This window comes from Chinchilla lanigera, unplaced genomic scaffold, assembly GCF_000276665.1.
Source record: "Chinchilla lanigera isolate Chin_1 unplaced genomic scaffold, ChiLan1.0 scaffold00051, whole genome shotgun sequence".
In the NCBI taxonomy this organism is placed as follows: domain Eukaryota; kingdom Metazoa; phylum Chordata; class Mammalia; order Rodentia; family Chinchillidae; genus Chinchilla; species Chinchilla lanigera.
In genome coordinates, this window is record NW_004955452.1 from 6,336,201 (window position 1) to 6,353,559 (window position 17,359).

Genomic DNA, 17,359 nt, shown 5'->3' on the forward strand with positions numbered 1-17,359 from the left:
CGCCGCCCGGACGGGCCCTCGCCGGCGATGGCGCCGCCTACGCGGATGGACGGAGCGGCCGACGGCGGGAGGAGACGGCCGGGGGGCCAGGGGCCCAGAGAAGGAGGCTGAGGTGCGGTGTCCGCGGCTGGCGCTTTCGAGGGGTGGGCGTGGGGGGATGCGGGATCTCCCTCCCGGGGGCCCCTGGCGTGCTTCAGTAAAGCTGTCCACTCTCCGCGGCCCCCTGGCCCAGAGCCCCGGCGGGTGAGGTGGTAGCACCAAGCCTTCGCTGTCGAGCTGGGCAAATGGAGGGCGCGCAGCTCCCGAGGGGGACTCGAGGCAAACTTAGCAGCGGAGCCTGCTGCGCTGGTGCGGCGTCCCCACCCTCACCTCCACTCTTTTCCGGGTCCCGCGGGGCTGTAGGAAGTCTTGACCTAGAGGCTGCTGCTTTCTGGCATCGCAGAGCTCCGTACGTTCAGGAGGGCAGAATAACGAGGTCCCAGGATAGGGACCAGCACAGACTTGGGTGGCTGGAGTTCTCCTCCTCTGAGCCCCTATTTCCCTTCAAGGGAGAGGGAGGCCCAGAGAGGTCGAGGATTTGCCCCCATCATACTTAGGCCTTCTGCTTAGGCTACAGCCTGAGAGAGGATGGGGTGTTTAGCACCTGCTCACCTGACCCCCAGCCCCCCAACCTGGCTCTTAAGATGGCTCTCTCGGGGTGCAGCTGGGGATCAACCTTTAACAACCCCAAGGGAGCAGATGTGGCGTCAGATTCCAGAAGGGGAGGCCTTAAAGGGCCAGACTAGAAATACAGTACGCGGCTTCCTGTCCGGGGCGCCTCAGTCCTCCCTTCTTTCCCCCACTCAGCTGAGTGGCCTGGCCGCCACTGCTCATGGCGAACTGCGGCCTCACCTAACGGTGTGGAGGGAGTGTCACCTCTGGGGGGGGGGGCTGGCGGAGTTAACACAGGGCAGAGGTATCCTCCTCCACCTAAATCGTGGAGGTACTTTTCTCAGACCTAAAAATAGTCAGTGCTTCTGCTTAGGGAGCCAGGAGTTCATTTAAAGTCCTTATTTTACAGAAGAGAGAAGGGATTTATCAAGGTCACGTGCCAGGGAGGGACAGAAGCAGGTCCCAGGCCTGTGTGTGGCCTCGCCATGACACGGGAGGCCTGGGCCTGGGCCTGGGCGAGCTGGCCTCTGGACCCATGTACTGTGTGACCTTGAACCACTCTGCTCCCTCTCTGGGCTGCTTTCTTCCGTCTTTCTCCCATCTTAACATGGCTGCCCCTCCTGTCAGGGCTTAAGAATGGAATGAAAGGGGAAGGTGATAATGGCACAGGATTCTGGTCTAATCTTGAGAGCCCAGAAGGAGGTGAGGTACATTGTGACGGGCAGGGGCCCTCAGCTCCCCGTCCCCCTCAGCCCTTCCTCTCCCCAGGTACCAGACTTTTTGGTGGGTTTCTCTGCTATCACTCAGGTCTTCTTGAGCCCCTCTTGGCTGGGGAAGGGAAGTCCAAGAGGAGGTCTCAGAGCTCCTGAGAAAGCTCGGGGACCAGGGGGCCAATAGGGAGGCTCTGGAATTCTCTGGCCAAAGCTGCTCAGGTCATTTGGAGTACAGGACTTCCTAGAGGTGACAGTGAGGGGGAGCTCAGGCCGCAGCGCTGGGCTGCAGCCAGGACTGCTTGGTTTCTGGGTTGCCAGGGAGGGAACACTTGGTCCAGGGAAGCTTTTAGCTAATGGCATAAAGTGCTTTGTGCCATCACAGTTTTGCCTTTCTCTGGGATTTATTGGTAATCTGCTTTGTCCTGATGTGGGGATTGGTAGGTAGAGAATTAATGATGACACTTTTACGTGTATGTATGGGTGTACGTGGAGATCGGTCCTGGTGTCACAGGCAGCTCTGTCCTGTCCCTCCATTTCCTCCCTGCACTTCCAGATGCCCCGCCACTCCCTACCCGGCACCTAGGCCAGGGCACACAGAGCTCAGTGACTTCCCTCCCTGCTTCTTAGTGTGCTGTCCTCAGCCAACTAGCAGCTCACCTTCCCATTTCTGCCTGGCCTACTCAGGGCCCCCTCTGGAAGGTCCCCAGCCTTGTTCCATATTCTCAATTAATAGATATTAATTATTGACTCAGTCCAGGGTTCTCAGAGAGAGACCTGAATCAGAGTCTTTGCCCTATCCCTTTGGTAGTGAGAATTGAATTTGGGGCCTTCACAGTGAGCTAAAGTATTTACTTTGAGATGGGGTCTTGCTAAGTTGTCCAGGCTGTATGTCTTACTATACCCGGTGGGTCTCTATTTTTGAGGATATATATCATCCAGGCTTCCTCCAGGCAGCCTTCCCTGGCTATCATCACCCAAGGGGACCCTTCAAGCTGGGCAGTCTGTACTTTTTTTTTTTTTTTTTTTTGGTCTTTTTGAGAAAGGGTCTCGCTGTGGAGTTCAGACTGGACTTGAGCTCGCTTTGTAGCCCAGGCTGATTTTGAACTCACAAGGGATCCTCCTGCCTCAGCCTCCCGAGTGCTGGGATTACAGGCGTGCACCATCACACCCGGTTCAAGGGCAGTCTGTATTGTTGTAGGGATTTTTTTAGACCTCCACTAATAACTGTGGTCCCTGAGTGGGAGACAGACCCTCCTTCCTCCAGCCCCCATGACTTCCTGAACCTTTCTTGATGGCCCCCAGCCATGGCGACTGGTCTGAATACAGGGATCTTGGAGTGGTAGGGACAGTGAATCTGGGCTTTCAGCAAAGGGATATGAGGGGAACAGGCACCTTTCTTCAGGTTACGGCCTGGAAGAACAGCTCAGGGTTCTACCTTGGAACCTGCCGCTCCCTTGGACGAGCTCCTTCCCTCCCTTGGCTGGCCCCAGCAGTATGCGAGCAATGCCAGCAGGGGGCAGTGTGGAGCTGCTTCGCGAAACCTGTGGGCGTGGTCTGGAGTGGGCTCGGTCTCCAGTGGCCCCGCCCCATCCCACTTCTGCTCAGTAGTCTAGAGGCTTCCTAGGCTTTGAGCGGCGAGGCTGACGCAGGTGACGGCTTTTTGGGTGGGCGGGGCAGGAAGCCCAACCTGCACCCATCACTGGTTCCCTGGAGGCCAGAGCCCACGTGGAGAAGGGGAGCTAAGGTGGTCCCGGGCCTCCGGGAGAAGGTCCATTAGGAAAGACCTCGTGGAAAGAGCGGTTACCACTGTCAAAAGCTCGGTCATTTCGCTATTCGCAGATGTTACACTGACAGGTGATCGGAACGCCGGGCCCCGCCATCACCTGGCGGCTGAGCTGGCTTCCTAGAGATGAGGTTCTCAAAGGACAGGTGCTGCCAGCCTGCTTGAAGTGGGCAGCATCCCGGGGGGCTTCCCTGGCCTGATCCCTTGAGCAGGGCTCAGGTGCCCAGGAGTCTCAGCCATAGAAGAGACTCCCTGCTTTGTGGCTTGCCGGGGAGGAAGTACTTGGGAAAGCTTGGACAGTCCCAGCCTGTTTCTTCTTCCATTAGTCCCTGACCGCACCCTGGCCGGGAGTAATGACAGAAGGGAAGCCTTAGTTCTGGGATAATACACGAACCACCTCCTCCCTGCCAGGCATTGTGCTAAGCACTTTACATCATTATCTGTTTTGTTCTCCTAACCACTTTGCAAAGTCAGGGTTATTATCCCCATTTCAACACAGGAGGAGGCTGGGGTCAGGCAGGGCAGAGGACTTACCCAATGACTGAGGACCTGTCAGTGAAGCCTTGAGCAGTAGGCTCTGAGGTGCCATTCGCATTGATGAGGGCTCCACTAGAGAGGACCTCTGGGCTGTCACCATTAAGGCTGTGCATAGTGACCCCTGCTCCTTAGTTCTGGGGGAGAATGTGATGAGATGCTGGGGTGGGCAGAGCAGCAGAATGTGCCCTGCACCCCCTAGGTCTGGGCACAGCTTTGCCTGGTTGCCTGGCTTCTGGGGGGTGAGTCAGACTGAGTCACCACACCTGGCCTGGGCCAAGGATGGCTCAGGGCTTCAAGCAGGCAGGGCCAGGGCTTGCCTTGGGGGGCTGCCTCGTCTCCTGGCAGGTCTGGCCTGGGATGTTTGGTGCCAAGGAGAGAAAAGAGTGTGGGACGGCAGGAGAGAGGGGTGACAGGTTCCAGAGTGAGCAGAAAGACTTGCACATTGTAAGGACACAGACCTGAGATTTGGTCTTGGCTTGGAACTTAGCTGGGGGACCTTGGGCAATGACTTCCTTTTTCTGAACCAGTTTCTTATATTTGTTTTTGCATTTAGGGGCAGGAGAGCTGAGTGGGAGCTAACTTCTGAGTACTGATGAGAGATCCCACTCAGTGTTCCCTAGTGGAGATCTGAGAATGAGGGAGCCACTGTGCTGGCCAGGACCGGCTGCCAGCACAGCCTCTCACCAGCGGGGTGGTGTGGGCCTGACTTGGGTAGAGCATGGCCATATCAGGATCCCTGGACCGGTCCCTGCCCACTGTGGGCCGTGGGGAACTCCATAAGGGGAGAGATGGAGGAGGGGCAGGCTGTTCATCCCAAGAACATTCCATTCCATCTGTGCAGACCGGTGGGGATCCCAGCCAAGGACAAAGACCCAAGGGAACCTCTGCTTCCCCCTGGAGCCCCGTTCCATAATGTTGTGTCTTGTACAGGCTCCCACCATGGCCCCTCTCAAAGAGGTGGGTGTTGAAGAGTTTGGGTGGGGCTGGATGGCTATGGGAAAGAGGCAATTAAAGCTCTTGGAATCGTTCTTTCCAGCTCCTCCTAACTCTTCAGAGCCTCCACTGTATGGATCTGGACTCCTGGATTCTGCTCCTTCCCTGGACTCCTTCAGGAAGACTCCGAGAATTGGCCCTATGTGGCCTCAGCTCCCCCTTTGTGGAAGCACTCACCTCACAGTGGCAAGGGGCTGGCTTCTGGGGAACACTATGAATTTTTATGCCACATTTGACGTTGCTTACACCGTACGGCTGGAGATGTTACCACAAGGCCGAGAAACAGTCAGATTATTTGAGAGGGAAGGAAACATTTCCATCGTGACAATGAAAAGGGTCTCGTTTAGAGAGAGTCATCATTCTTAAGTCAGTCTCGGCACAGCTGGAGCCCACATTTTGGTAGATGTCATTGCTTCCTAGTCTAATGGTGCCAGGAGGCCTGTTTGAGGGAACACATTAAGAAACAGTTTCCTCACCTCCTGTCCTTGTTCTCCCCACGAGGGGTGTGCCTGTGGCCTCCCCACAGACAATCATCTGCTGCCTCCTGCGAGGGGGCACGTCTCTTCTCAGGAAGAGGTGGTGGCAACATAAAACTTCCAAGCAAAGTTTGAAGTGCAAAAAGGAAACACATTTATTCAAGTATCCTGATAAAGAGGGAAGGGGACGCACTTACACACACACGTAACCCAACACTTGTAGACTTGTGCAGAGCAAATGTATACTGACCCTGTGCCCTGACATACATTCAGGAAGAATAAATTTCAATCATGTAAGACGGAAGTACTGGTTTTTGAGGTTCACTGTGCACATGGTCTTGCCTTTCGTGTCTGTCACAGCTCTTTCAGTCGACAGTTCCTGGGGAAGCTTCCGTTTTGGCGACCTGGGCCTGTCGACTGGCCTGGAGACTGAGTTCTCCCTCGACCTGACTCACAGCTGGTCTTCCTGGGGAGCCCCCTGTTACAGGATGTGTCAGGAACCTCAGGAATGGTCATGCACATCTGAGACTGTGACCCCTGGACGGGTTTTTGTCTTTTTTTTTTTTTTTGGTTTTTCTCCAGTACCGGGGACCGAACTCACGACCTTGCGCTTGCCAGGCAGGCGCTTTTGCCGCTGAGCTAAATCCCCAGCCCCTGGGTTTTTGTCTTTTTGTACTGGGGTTTGAGCCCAGTGCCTCACCCATTCGAGGCAAGTGCATTAGCATTGGACCACCGCCCTGGCCCTAACCATTGTGCTAAGGTGGCAGGCAGCGTGACAGCCTGTGGGGGCTGTGGCTGTGGAGACTGGCTTGTCCCTCGTGGTCTAGGTAGGAGACAGGGAACACACGTGCTGGGAGGGATTTTGAAAAGGGACTGTTTGCAAAGGTGTGTGGGCTTGGGCTCAAGAAACTAACCAATGGGCTGGTGGATAGCTCAGCGGCAGAGCACTTGCCTAGCACACAGGAGGCCGTGGGGTCCCACCCAGCACTTCGGTCTCCAAGGGTGGTGAGGCTTTTCAGTTTCGGGGCTTGGAGGGTGGGGTGGAGGGGCAGGCAGCTGTGGAGAGGGCTGCTGCCAGAACAGTCCTTCCTTTGGGGGATGTGGTCAAACTTCATAACCAGGCGGATGGGAGCAGGGAGGATAAACTCCTCCTCCTCCTTTCAGTCTGATTGCAAACACGGTGGGAAGCCAGGGAGCCCTCAATATCCTCAGAGATGTCCGTCTCCGGGGCGCAGCCTGCAGAAGGCTGGAGAGGGTCTGCAGGGGCAGCAGACCACGCAGCTGTGCGGAGTGCCTTTCCCTGAGGTCCGCTGAGCTGCTGCTTCCCCTCTGGGGGCGGAAGAGTAGGTGAGGAATTTGGTTTTGTTTTTTTTTTTTTGTACCGGGACTTGAACTCAGGACCTTGTGGTTGCCAGGCAGGCGCTTATGCCACTGAGCTATATCCCCGGCTCTAGGTGAGGAATTTGAAGGGGGAGGACAGGGCTTTCTTCCCTCAGCTGTCCCCAAAGTCACTCCAACTCCCAGTTCCTGATTCCTGCCTGTCTTGGCATCTTAGGTGGCTGCAGGAATTGTCCACAAGAGAGCAAAGTCAGCCACTGAGTCAGTGTTTTTCTCACTCCCAAAGCACCACGCCACTCCCAGACACACCCACAGGCATGCAGTTGCCACCACAGGCCCAAGACAGTCACCACAGGCCATGCCTACTGTCACATAGACGTGGAGACAGTGTACCTCTTGGTACATGACTATACTCAGCCAGTCATATATAAAATGACAAATGTCATAGTGATGTCAAAAATGTCCTGCCACAATGTACGGGAGGTGTACTGTCACAGTCATCCACAAGAAGTCATAGTGCAGGGGACAGGATGTTACAAATCTCCTTGATGTCTTTGGCCTCAGTTTTCTCATCTGTAAAGTGGAAATAATGGTGTTTTTTGTGGTGTTTTTTCAAGGATGAAATGAGAGAGATCAGGAAGAGCGGAGCATGGTGTCTGGCCCAGAGTAACGCTTGCCAGATGGTAGCTGTGGCTGTAAACTCTCGTCTCACACGCCCCCGCTGCCTCACACCCATGCACATGTGCGCAGAGGCACCCACAGGTGCACGAACATGCACAGGGCCTGCCAGACACCCTCCTGCACGTGTGCCCTCCCTCAGACACGCCTGCCCGGGCATGTGTGGGCTCACAGACAAATCCCTCAGCTCAGAACATTCCCCAGACGTCCACATGGTTCCTGTCCACTCCTTTAAGACTTCACACAGATGTTTTTTTTTTTTTGTCTTTTTGAGACAGGGTCTCGCTGTGCAGTCCAGGCGGGCCTTGAGCTCACTTTGTAGCCTAGGCTGGCCTCGAACTTGCGGCAATCCTCCTGTCTCAGCCTCCCGAGTGCTAGGTTACAGGCTGCGCCACCACGCCCGGCCCAGAGGGCTTCTTTCAGGGAGGTGCACCCTGCCTTTTTAAATTTGCAAACCTGTCCACTTCCTGTCCCTTTCCTTGTTATAAGTACTTTTATTCATTGGCAACCTTCTAAGCCCACCTGATCTATTTTGTGTGCCCCAGTAGAATGTAGTCTTCACAAGGGTAGGCCTGTCTTCTGTTTGTTGATGTATTCCCAATACCTAGTTTAGTAACTGGCACCTGGTGGGCTGGCTGCTGTGTACACACACACACACACACACTCTGGATTTTCAGTTTTCTGGAGCCCTTCAAACAAGCACAGGCAGCCGCTCTCCACCCCATCCCAGTAAGCAGGGCCTGCTGTGTTTACACCTCACACCTAGGCTCCAATGGCCAAAACGGGTGGAACAAACGTTGTTCTTCCCAGAACCCCAGTTGGGTCAGCACAGTTGGGATGGGGGTAGGGGACAGTTTTTAATAACCAAGCAAGAAAAGCCTTTCCAGTCACCCTTCCAGCCACTCAGAGCCCAGTAGTAGAAGGGATTGGGGCACCCAGCAGGGACCCACGGAGCAGGTGAGGTGGCTGGACTCATCCTGATGACCTGAGACCTCCTCTGCAGCTTTGTCTTTCCCACCCTGGTCAGAACCATCAAAGTCACCACTTCAGAGGCCCCTAATGAGGCCCCTAAGTTAAGAGCTTTGCAATCCTTGGATCAAAGAGGCAGGGTAAACAGTGGGCAGCGTCCTGGGTGAGTGACTGATGCCCCGAGGGAATAGCTCCTGAAGGGCTTGTGGCTGGCACTCCCAGACAGCCTGGCATGGCCCCTTCTGGGCTCACAGAGGCCTGCTCCTTCAGGGGACCAGCTTACAGTGAGTCAGAGCACACGCGAGGAAGCCAGAGGATCAGGGAGCCTCTCCCAGGTAGCAAGGCCTGGGCTCTGGCTCTGGAGGACCCCAGAGGTCCCCCTGTCTCAGATGCCATTACTGGTCTGGATACACCCTGCTTGTTCCCCACCTGCTCCCCTGCGGTGAGGTAGGGTGGGCAGAGCTGGAATGAAGCAGCCCCAGGCACTGGGAGGGTGAGGCTAGGTCTGGGGCTACTAGCACCTCAGGTAGCAAGCCTGGGGACATGGAAATATGTCCTCTTCAATAAGAGTCCTAGGCTTGCTGAGGCAACGTGCAGGCGCAGGTCACACTGTAGACACAAGCTCCCAGCTGATAGCTGTCAGGTCAGGATGATAGGAGGGAGGGAGGCGCTGTCTCACAGCCATGCCCAGACCTCAAGCCCCACCCTGAGTCCACTTCCTATTATTAAAGCCAGACTCAGACTGGGATGACAGTGGCAGCCCCACAGTCTTGGAGGAGGGTCTTTCTTCCAAGAGAAAGCATGCTACCAGGCTCAGTGTAGGGAGTCTTTATTGACAGGTGGTGCAAAATAGCAAATCTAGAGCAACGGGAAAGGAGGTGGGGCTATGCGCCCCTCCCCCATGTGAAAGTCCTACATCCAAGCCAATGGGGCAGGAGTACTGGACTTGACTGGCAGATTTGGACCCAGCACCCTCTGAAGGACACGCTCCCAGGCACCAGAGCTCCTCACGCCTGCAGGGGAGGGAGCAACACACTGGCAGGGTGTGAGCTGGATCTCACCCTGGCTGCTTGGCTCTTGTGCCCTGCACACCTCCACCCCTCAAGAGGAAAGCTCCCCAGCTTGGAGTACAGGTTTCAGAATGGGCTAAACCCATCCCTCCCCAAACTCGAGGAGCTGCCTCGTGCCTCAGTTTCCCTCTTCCCAGTGATTAGTCGGGCTTGACCTCCGCACTCTGCCAGTGGTCCAGCCAGACCCAAAGTGAGTAGTCTCTGTCACATTCTATATTTTAGCCAGTGCCTTGGGGGCTGCTAGGATAACTGTGGGCTGACATAGTCTAAAAGACCCTTTCTAGGCCATGAAAGTCAACTGAAGATGCAGGGCACTGAGGTGACCGTCCAGGCTTGGATGGCCTCCTGAAGGCCACTCCTCCTCCAGACAAGTAACCCCTGTACCCCACAACCGTGCTGGCCCGAGTGTAGTGCAATGACCAAAGGGTCCTCCTGTCAAGAGCCTCGCTTGACCTTCAACCCACAGAAGCCTCACTCAGGGAAGTCTGATGTGTTCAGGTGAAGGCCCGACCCTGCAGCAGAGCTGGGCCAGCTGGCTCCGGCTGCCTGTCTCTGGTCATATCCTCTACACCCTCCTGGTGACCCCAGCCCATGAGGCCTGGTCCCTTCCGGCCAGGGTCTGAGTCAGTTGCAGGGCAGCCAGGTGGGATAGGAGTGGGCCCGAGCCAGCAGAGGCTGCACGGGGGTCACGTAGTAACTGACAGTGGCCGGCACAAGCCCGTCAGCACCCGGGGGGCACCAGGCCAGGGCAGCAGTGGCAGCCGGGCCCTGCTCAGCCAGTGCCTGGAGCGCCAGTGTGGCAATGAGGTCCAGCGTCTGGCGGCGCTCATGGTTCATGAGGCACACGGTGCTCTCGTTGACCACCCTGTGCAGTGTCACCAGGCAGGCGTACCGGCGGGCGGTGTCGCCCTCACCGAAGTGTGCCTCCAGGTAGCGCTCCAGAGTGCGCTGCTGCTCTGCCAGGTCGGGAAAGTCGATGAAGAAGCGGGAGCACATGTACCGCTGCAGGGCGCGCACGTCAGTGCTGGGCCGGGGCCGGAAGCCCCGCACGAGGAGATGGCAGTACTTGAGGAGGCCACCGCCTCGGATCTCCTCAGGGCTGCGCGTGGCGATGACACGGTGCTGCAGGTGCTCCAGGGCCTCGGCAAAGTCCCCATACAGGCTCTCACCTGTCACTGTTGGGTGGAAGGTCTCAGACATGGGCGTAGAGGAGCACTGGCCAAAAAGCAGCAGAGAGTCCAGGATGATCTGGAAGGAGTCAACGCTGAACTCGAACTGGCGCCTCACCGAGGCCACAAACTTGAGCTCCACGTTCTTGCCACTCTTGTTGGACAGTGAGATGAGGCTCCAGCGGTCTGTGTCCGTACACACTTTCACCAGCTTCTGCACGTAGGCCTCCTTGAGTGTCAACGGCGTGATCTTGGCCCGGCTCACGCCAGCCGGCAGGAAGTCCAGCAGGCAGGCGAGAGCCACAGCCTTGGTCAGCTGGAAGCAGGCCTCGCTGTGCAGGTCCACCCGGAACACCAGGTCCAGGTCCTTATAGCCCAGGCCACTCTCAGGGTGCAGCACGTGGCTGGCAGCTGACCCGTGTAGTCGCACGCCATGTACCCGAAGTCCCTGTTCCTCAAGGCTGCTGCGGACTACCTGAGGAGGGAGGGCAGGGGGAGAGGCATCAGGAGCCTGGGCTTCTAGGGGTGCACTACGGACTTCCAGGTACCATCAGTACAACATCAGCCACTGTTGACCACTTCCCAACTATTTTGCCTTTGGAAAGTCTTTTTTGTTGGTACCAGGAATCAAACTCAGGACCTTGCGCTTGCCAGGCAGGCGCTTGTGCCGCTGAGCCATATCCCCAAACCCTGGAAAGTCATTTTTATTTCTAAGTCTTGATTTGCTAATCTGGGAGTGGCCCATTTAAATGATTCAGAAAAAAACAATAGCAATAGCAAATACAAGCACAGAATTTACTAAGCACCAGGCTCTGATCATATTAAGATATCAATTCAGCCGGGCAGGGTAGTACATGCTTTGTAATCCCAGCATCCTGGGATGCTGAGACTGGCAGATCATAAGTTTGAGCCCAGCAAGCCAGGGCAACTTAGTGACTTAGTGAAACTCTGTCTCAAAAGAAAAAGAAAAAGAAAAAGAAAAGAAAAGAAAAGAGAGGGAAAGAAAAGGAAAGGAAAGCAAAATAAAATAAAATAATATAAATAGATAAAATGGTCAGTGATATAGCTCAGTGGGGAGGCCATGGATTCAATCCCCAGTACCCTGCTCCAAAAATCACAAAAACTCTATGAGGTAGTATTATCACTTTTCATAGGTGGGGAAACAGACACAAAGGGGCCACATAACTGCCAAAAAGTCACACAGATGGTAAATGCAGACCTGAGAACAGACTTAAAAACTATGTTATTCTAGCTTTCCAAAACGGCAAGTAGAATACTTTGTTTTGTGCTAGGTACTGTGTTCACTGCCCAAATAGGCTGGGAATATAGTTAGCAAGTTCACATGCATTACCAATTAACTTCACAGTGATCCTATGCTTGAATATTACTATTCTAGACAGATGGGGGACTGGAGGTACAGACAGGTTAAGAAACAGGTCCAAAGTTCTAGGCAGGCTGAGACTAGGACCTGGGTTGGCTGGATTCTCAAGTCCATGCATGTTCTTTTGACAATGACACATACATCTTATTCCATCCTTACAAGGACCCAGTGAGGCAAATGCTATAATTTGCAGACAAGGAAACTGAGACTTAAGAGTGATGAAACAGCTAAGGCTCAAGGGAGAAGCACTAAAAAACGGCAGGGATGGAAGTTAATAAGAAAGACCTTTCCTGTTGATGGAAAAGGGGATGGATCAAGGTCTTAGAGCCTTGGAAGCCAAGTAGGGAGAGACGGAATCCTGTCTGAGAGGCCTGGGCTGATGATGGCACAGGAGCAGGACAGCGCTTGCATTTTTTTTTTTTTTAGACAGGGTCTCACTATGTGGTTAAGTCAGGGATTGAATTTGCAGCGATTCTCCTGCCTCAGCCTCCTGAGTGCTGGGATTACAGATATGCACCATCATGCCTGCCTTTCTCTCCCTCTCCCTCTCCTTCTCCCTCTCTCTTTCTTTCTCAAACTTGCAAGTCTTGAAAGTGGTCCTTTAGCTAGAGGCATCTCTCTGGCCCAAAGCACCAGGTAGGGAGAAGAATTAAACTGGGGGTCAGACATTTGGTGTTCTCAGCGACGCAAAGTACTTCACAAGCTGTCCTGAAAGTGACCAGGCAGCATTCCTGCTCCAAGTGACTCTGCAACCCCACCTTGCTGCCAAGTCAGCACGTAGCTCTGGGTCAGGTTGTTCTGTCTCCCAGGGAATTACTGCAAAGAATGCACCGAAGTGCTGAGGAGGCAGCCGCAGTGGGGCAATCTGAGACGGGTGGCTCCCTCCAGGAAGTCTTCCGGCAGGAATTGCCCTGGCAAGGGGCTGAGCCACTGGCCACAAGAAACATGGAGGAGGGGCGGATAGTGGTCAGGTACCTAACGAGTACCAGGACTCGGACCTCACCAGAACCTATGGGAGCCGGGGGAAGCAGGTAGCTCCGCCGTGCAGCACATGCTAGGCATGTACAAGGCCCTGGGTTAATGAAATCGCCAGTAGTGAGCGCACGCACACGCGCACACACAAATAAAAGCATCAACTGGGGACAGACCTCTAGGATCTCATGTTATAGATGGGGAGACTGAGGTTCACAGGAGTGAAGTCACTTGAGGTCACACGGGGGTGCCTTCGCACCCTTTTTTTTTTTTTTTTTTTTGGTGGTGGTGGTGGTGGGGCTCCTCGGGAAGGAATCCAAGGCTCTGCACATGCTAACCACCTGCTCTACCACTGAGCTCCACCCTGAGCCCAGCCTACCCTCTACCACATTCACTCAGAATAGGCAGAATAGAAATTAGTGTTCTACTCCTCCTTCCCTTTCAAAATGTCAAAGTGATGGGGATCCTCAAATCACTAGGCTTGGACCCAAAGAAATTGGGGAGCAGGAGGTTAAGGGCCAGGTCCTTGTTTTACTCTTTTTTTTTTTTTTGGTCTTTTTGAGACAGGGTCTCGCTATGCAGTTCAAGCTGGCCTTGAGCTCACTTTTGTAGCCCAGGCTGGTCTCGAACTTGCAACGATCCTCCTGCCTCAGCCTCTAGAGTGCTGGGATTACAGGTGTGTGCCACCACGTCCGGCGGAGCCAGGTCCTTGGACAGACAGGGTCAGTTGCTGTAGTCAGCTTGCAGAATTCCACGTGCACCCTCGCAGCAGTGCCCAGGTTGGCCAATGAGAGATGTGGCCCAAAGAGCCAAGGACCCTGACAGACCTGCGCAGCAGACCAGCCCCCTCCCCAAGTCCCACTAGAGCTGACTGGGCCTTACTCAGTGCTAGTCTGGCTCCCAGGCTGGTGCCCACCCCACGGGCATGGCATCTGGCCTGATGAGTAGGTAGCAGTACCCTCATTAAATCTCTGCGTCAGGGCCATGGGGCCGGCTGTGTCAGCCAGCCAGCGGTTGTTGTCTTTCTCAGGTGTGACTACAGCCAGTTTGGCAGGCAGTCCCCAGATACTGCCACGCCCGAGGGCTGCAAGGCAGCTTGGATCCTCCTGAATCAGACTTTCCGGCCACCGAGGGGGCAGTGACTGCGTCTCCTCCTATGCCAAGGCCCTCCCAGAACTGCTCTGCTCCAGGGTTGCTGGGAGACCTGCGGGAAGACTAATAGCTGCTATCAGCCAGCAGGTTTGCAAAACTCATAACTAGGGCTGCCTTTGGCTGGCCCTCTGGCTGCAGCTGGAGAAGTCAGGCTGTCTAAATCAATTCTCAGGACCCAGAGAAGGCAAAGGACTTATCCAAGGTCACACAGCTAATAATTGGCTGAACTCAACTAGAACCAGGTCTTCCAGAGAGCTACAGGAGGTGACGGCAGGCAGGGTAGGGGTGGGATGTAGGGGTGGGCTGCTCCTAAAAGGGGATGGGTCCCCTTTGGCCCAGGTGTAAGCAAGGACACATCTCTAACTGATGGGATTACTGTTGTAGGCAAAGCCTTCTGAGGTGCAGAGGAAAATATGTTCCAATTCATTTTGTTTTTTTTGAGACAGGGTCTCACTGTGTACCTCAGGCTGGCCTCTAACTCATGGTGATCTTCCTGCCTCAGCTTCCTGAGTGCTGGATTATAGGCATGCACCACTATGGCCCAGCTTCAGCTCTGAATTTCTGCCCGGAGACAGACTTTCTTTGCTGTGGAAGCAGCTGTATGGGACAAGTGAATGCACCTGTTCCCTTTGAGTTGTGGAACCAGGAAGTTGTGTTGGCTTGCTTTGGGTACAGGGCCTTTATACTGAGCTGTACTCCCAGCTTCTTTTTTCTTTTGAGACAGAATCTCACTAAATTGCTCAGGCTGGGCTCAAACTTGAGCTCTTCCTGTTTCAGCCTCCCTCAATTCAGGGCTGGGATTACAGGCATATTCCACCATATCCAGCAAAGGCAACTGACAAGAGTCTAGGCACCGAACAGACATCCTTCCTCTTCACCCAGCTTTGACATCTCTACCACCCCCGTCTACGGCAGACAGCTGCCTGTTCTGTGATGTTTCTGACCCTCTTCTAGGAGGACTTTGTGGGTTTTGTTTTTTTTCTTTTGAGACAGGGTCTCACTATGTATTCAGGCTGACTTCAAACTCATTATGTAGTCAGGCTGGCTTCAAACTTGCAGCGATCCTCCTGCTTCAGCTTCCTGAGGTGCTGGGATTAGGATTGTGCACCACGCCCCCCGCAAAGGAGGACTTTGTACTACTACAACACAATGGAGTCGGCTCCTACTAGCTGCAGTCTTCCCCACACAGCTGGGAGCACCTGAAGGCAAAGAGGCCAGCTCCTACTTACATCTGTGCTCCAGAGCCTGCCTTCATGGGGCATAGAACCAAGCAGGGACCAGTAAGGGCAATTTGGATCATGCCTAACCCTACAGAGGAAGCCTGCACACTGGATACCACCTTCTCGCCTCTCCCACCCCAGGACTGAGCATAGGTCCTGGTGAGAAAAGCCTCAGCTGGTTTCCTAATTACCAAGATGACAGCGGGCAGGGAGGAATGCCTGGGCAGCGAGGAATGCCTCAGTGAGTCCCACTGGTGCTGCGGGTGAGTCAGCCCAGGAGAATCTGCTGGCCCTCCCACCCACCCCGCCCCCTTGGTTCCTAGTTCCTTGGAAGGGAGGGGAGATTAGCCCCCAGCAGGCATTCCTCCCCCTTGGCTGGAGAAGCAGCCTGTGTCACCTAGCTTGTATGGAAAGTCCATGTGCTGGCAGAACACACAGGAATCAGCACTGGATTTTCTGGTTTCTCTCAGAGGACTCCCCTAAGCCTTAGCGGTTGAGTTTGAGAGCCAGAGGAGTAAGAAAACTTTGAACCTGCTGCTCTCTGCTCCTGGGAAGGCTCAAGATTCCTTGGGCTGATTTTCACCCCATTAGGTAACTTCAGGTAGCTCACTGCCCCTCCTGAGGCTTCCTCAGCTATAACATGGGTGCGATAATTACCATCCTTTGCTATTTCAGAACATGACAGTGCCTGAGTTACCCAGATGAAAGGACAGCTTTGGAGTCATGGGGCCGGGGGGCGGGGGGGGAGGTCAGGTAAAAGGAAGAGTCTAAAGGAGGGAAGAGCTGCCAGAATTCTCTCCAGCCCCTCATGACAGAGATGGGCTTAGGGTAGAGAGCCCGGCTGGCCTTCATTTCCAATTTTTAATTTTTTTTCCAATGGTGAAGATCAAACCTAGGGCCTTGTGCATGTTAGGCAAGGGCTCTACCGCTGAACCACATTCCCAGTCCACTTCATTTCCAATCTCGGGGATGGCCAGGCATGGTGGTGCACGCCTGTAATCCTAGCACTAGGGAGATTGAGGCAGGAGGATCGCCGTGAGTTCAAGGCCAGCCCATGCTACCTAAGTGAATTCAAGGCCAGCCTGCACTACACAGTGAGACCCTGTCTCAAAAACAGGGGGGGACACTTCCACTGGATATTTAACATTGCCTTTAGGGATGGGGTCTGAGCTCAGCTGCTTAATCTTTTCCTGCCATGACCCCAGTGAGAGGGAGAGGGTTTCTGTTGAGATTTCTGGGCTTTTTGACCTAGCCAGGGGTTCTCGAGCCAGGGACTGTGGCAGACAAGGACAGAGTGCCCCTACAACCTTGAGACAGGGACAGGGGAGGTGGTTCAGGGATGCTGGGTGGAAGAAAAGGTATTCTGGACCCAAGTACACACACTCCCCTTGGGAAGGGTGCCTGACATCTGTCGTCCTTGCAACCCAGGAGATGTCCGGCCGCGTCCCTCCACACTCCTCTCTCTCCAGGCCTGGGCCTGGGCGGGTAGTGGTGGTGCTCAAGGCGGAAAGCGGGCTCTCCAGGCAAGGACGAAAAGGTCAGATGGGAAAGGTTTATAAGGCGCAGCGGGGAGATGTCTGGTCTAGTGTTAATGTGCTATTCAGTTGTTACAGGGCCCGTTTCCGTTCCTCAGTTTCCCCAGCTGTCCAGCAAACCGAACAGACTCCAGCTGCCTTCCAGGCAGGCGGGATACACCCGCTCCGACCCCGCCGGCCCCCGCCTCACCTGCACGATCTGCCGGGGCTGCACGCTCAGCGTGGGGAAGTTGCCGCGCCCGTGGATGGGAATCGGCTCGCTCAGGAGCGCGTCCAGCCGCTTCACCTGTGGCCAGCTCAGCCTGCTCAGGTGCTGTTCAGGGGAGGCTGATGAGGCCTCCGGGTCGGGGTCGCCGCCAGCTGGGGCCGCCTTGGCCGCAGCCGTCCCCACCTGCGCAGCCGCCCCATCCAGGCGCTCAGGCCCGCTCTTCGATGGCATCATTCGCCCAGCCCCGGGGCCCCGACGGCAAAAACCGAGGGGGAGGGTGATTAGGGGGAGGAGGGCAGGAAGAGCAGCTGGGCCTAGGCTGGGGCGGGGACGCAGGAGCAGGGCGGCGGCGGCAGGTAAACCCTGGGCACACTTGCAGCAGCGGCGACTATCCGACCCCTAGAGCCTGAGGTCCCGCGCCCGGCTGACTCTTATAGCGGCGGGCGACGTGCCCATTGGTCCAGGCAGCTGTCACGCAGCCGGAGCCGCCCGCTTCTCGACGGCCCTGCTATTG

General features: G+C 55.2%; 2 protein-coding genes across 2 annotated transcripts in view; one reads left to right on the top strand and one right to left on the bottom strand.

The window, feature by feature from the left end:
• Positions 1-5,457, top strand: part of Trnp1 (TMF1-regulated nuclear protein 1) — a gene marked incomplete in the record, with an annotated part of 6,195 nt that extends 738 nt beyond the window's left edge. Inside the window, 2 exon segments of the mRNA XM_013519741.1 lie at positions 1-112; positions 4,721-5,457.
• A 3,494-nt stretch (positions 5,458-8,951) lies between these two features.
• On the bottom strand, positions 8,952-17,279 carry Fam46b (family with sequence similarity 46, member B). The gene is made up of 2 exons (XM_005394894.2): positions 16,828-17,279; positions 8,952-10,852 (listed from the first exon to the last, which is right to left on the bottom strand). The coding sequence occupies exons 1-2, from the start codon at positions 17,077-17,079 to the stop codon at positions 9,833-9,835; spliced, it is 1,272 nt and encodes a 423-aa protein (XP_005394951.1). The 5' UTR covers positions 17,080-17,279; the 3' UTR covers positions 8,952-9,832.
• Positions 17,280-17,359: the final 80 nt, after the last annotated feature.

Excerpts from the sequence above, each read along its gene's own strand:
- Fam46b (XM_005394894.2), bottom strand. The coding sequence starts at position 17,079 with ATGATGCCATCGAAGAGCGGGCCTGAGCGCCTGGATGGGGCGGCTGCG. Across the intron at positions 10,853-16,827 it reads AGCCCCGGCAGATCGTGCAG|GTAGTCCGCAGCAGCCTTGA; the intron begins GTGAGGCGGGGG and ends CTCCCTCCTCAG.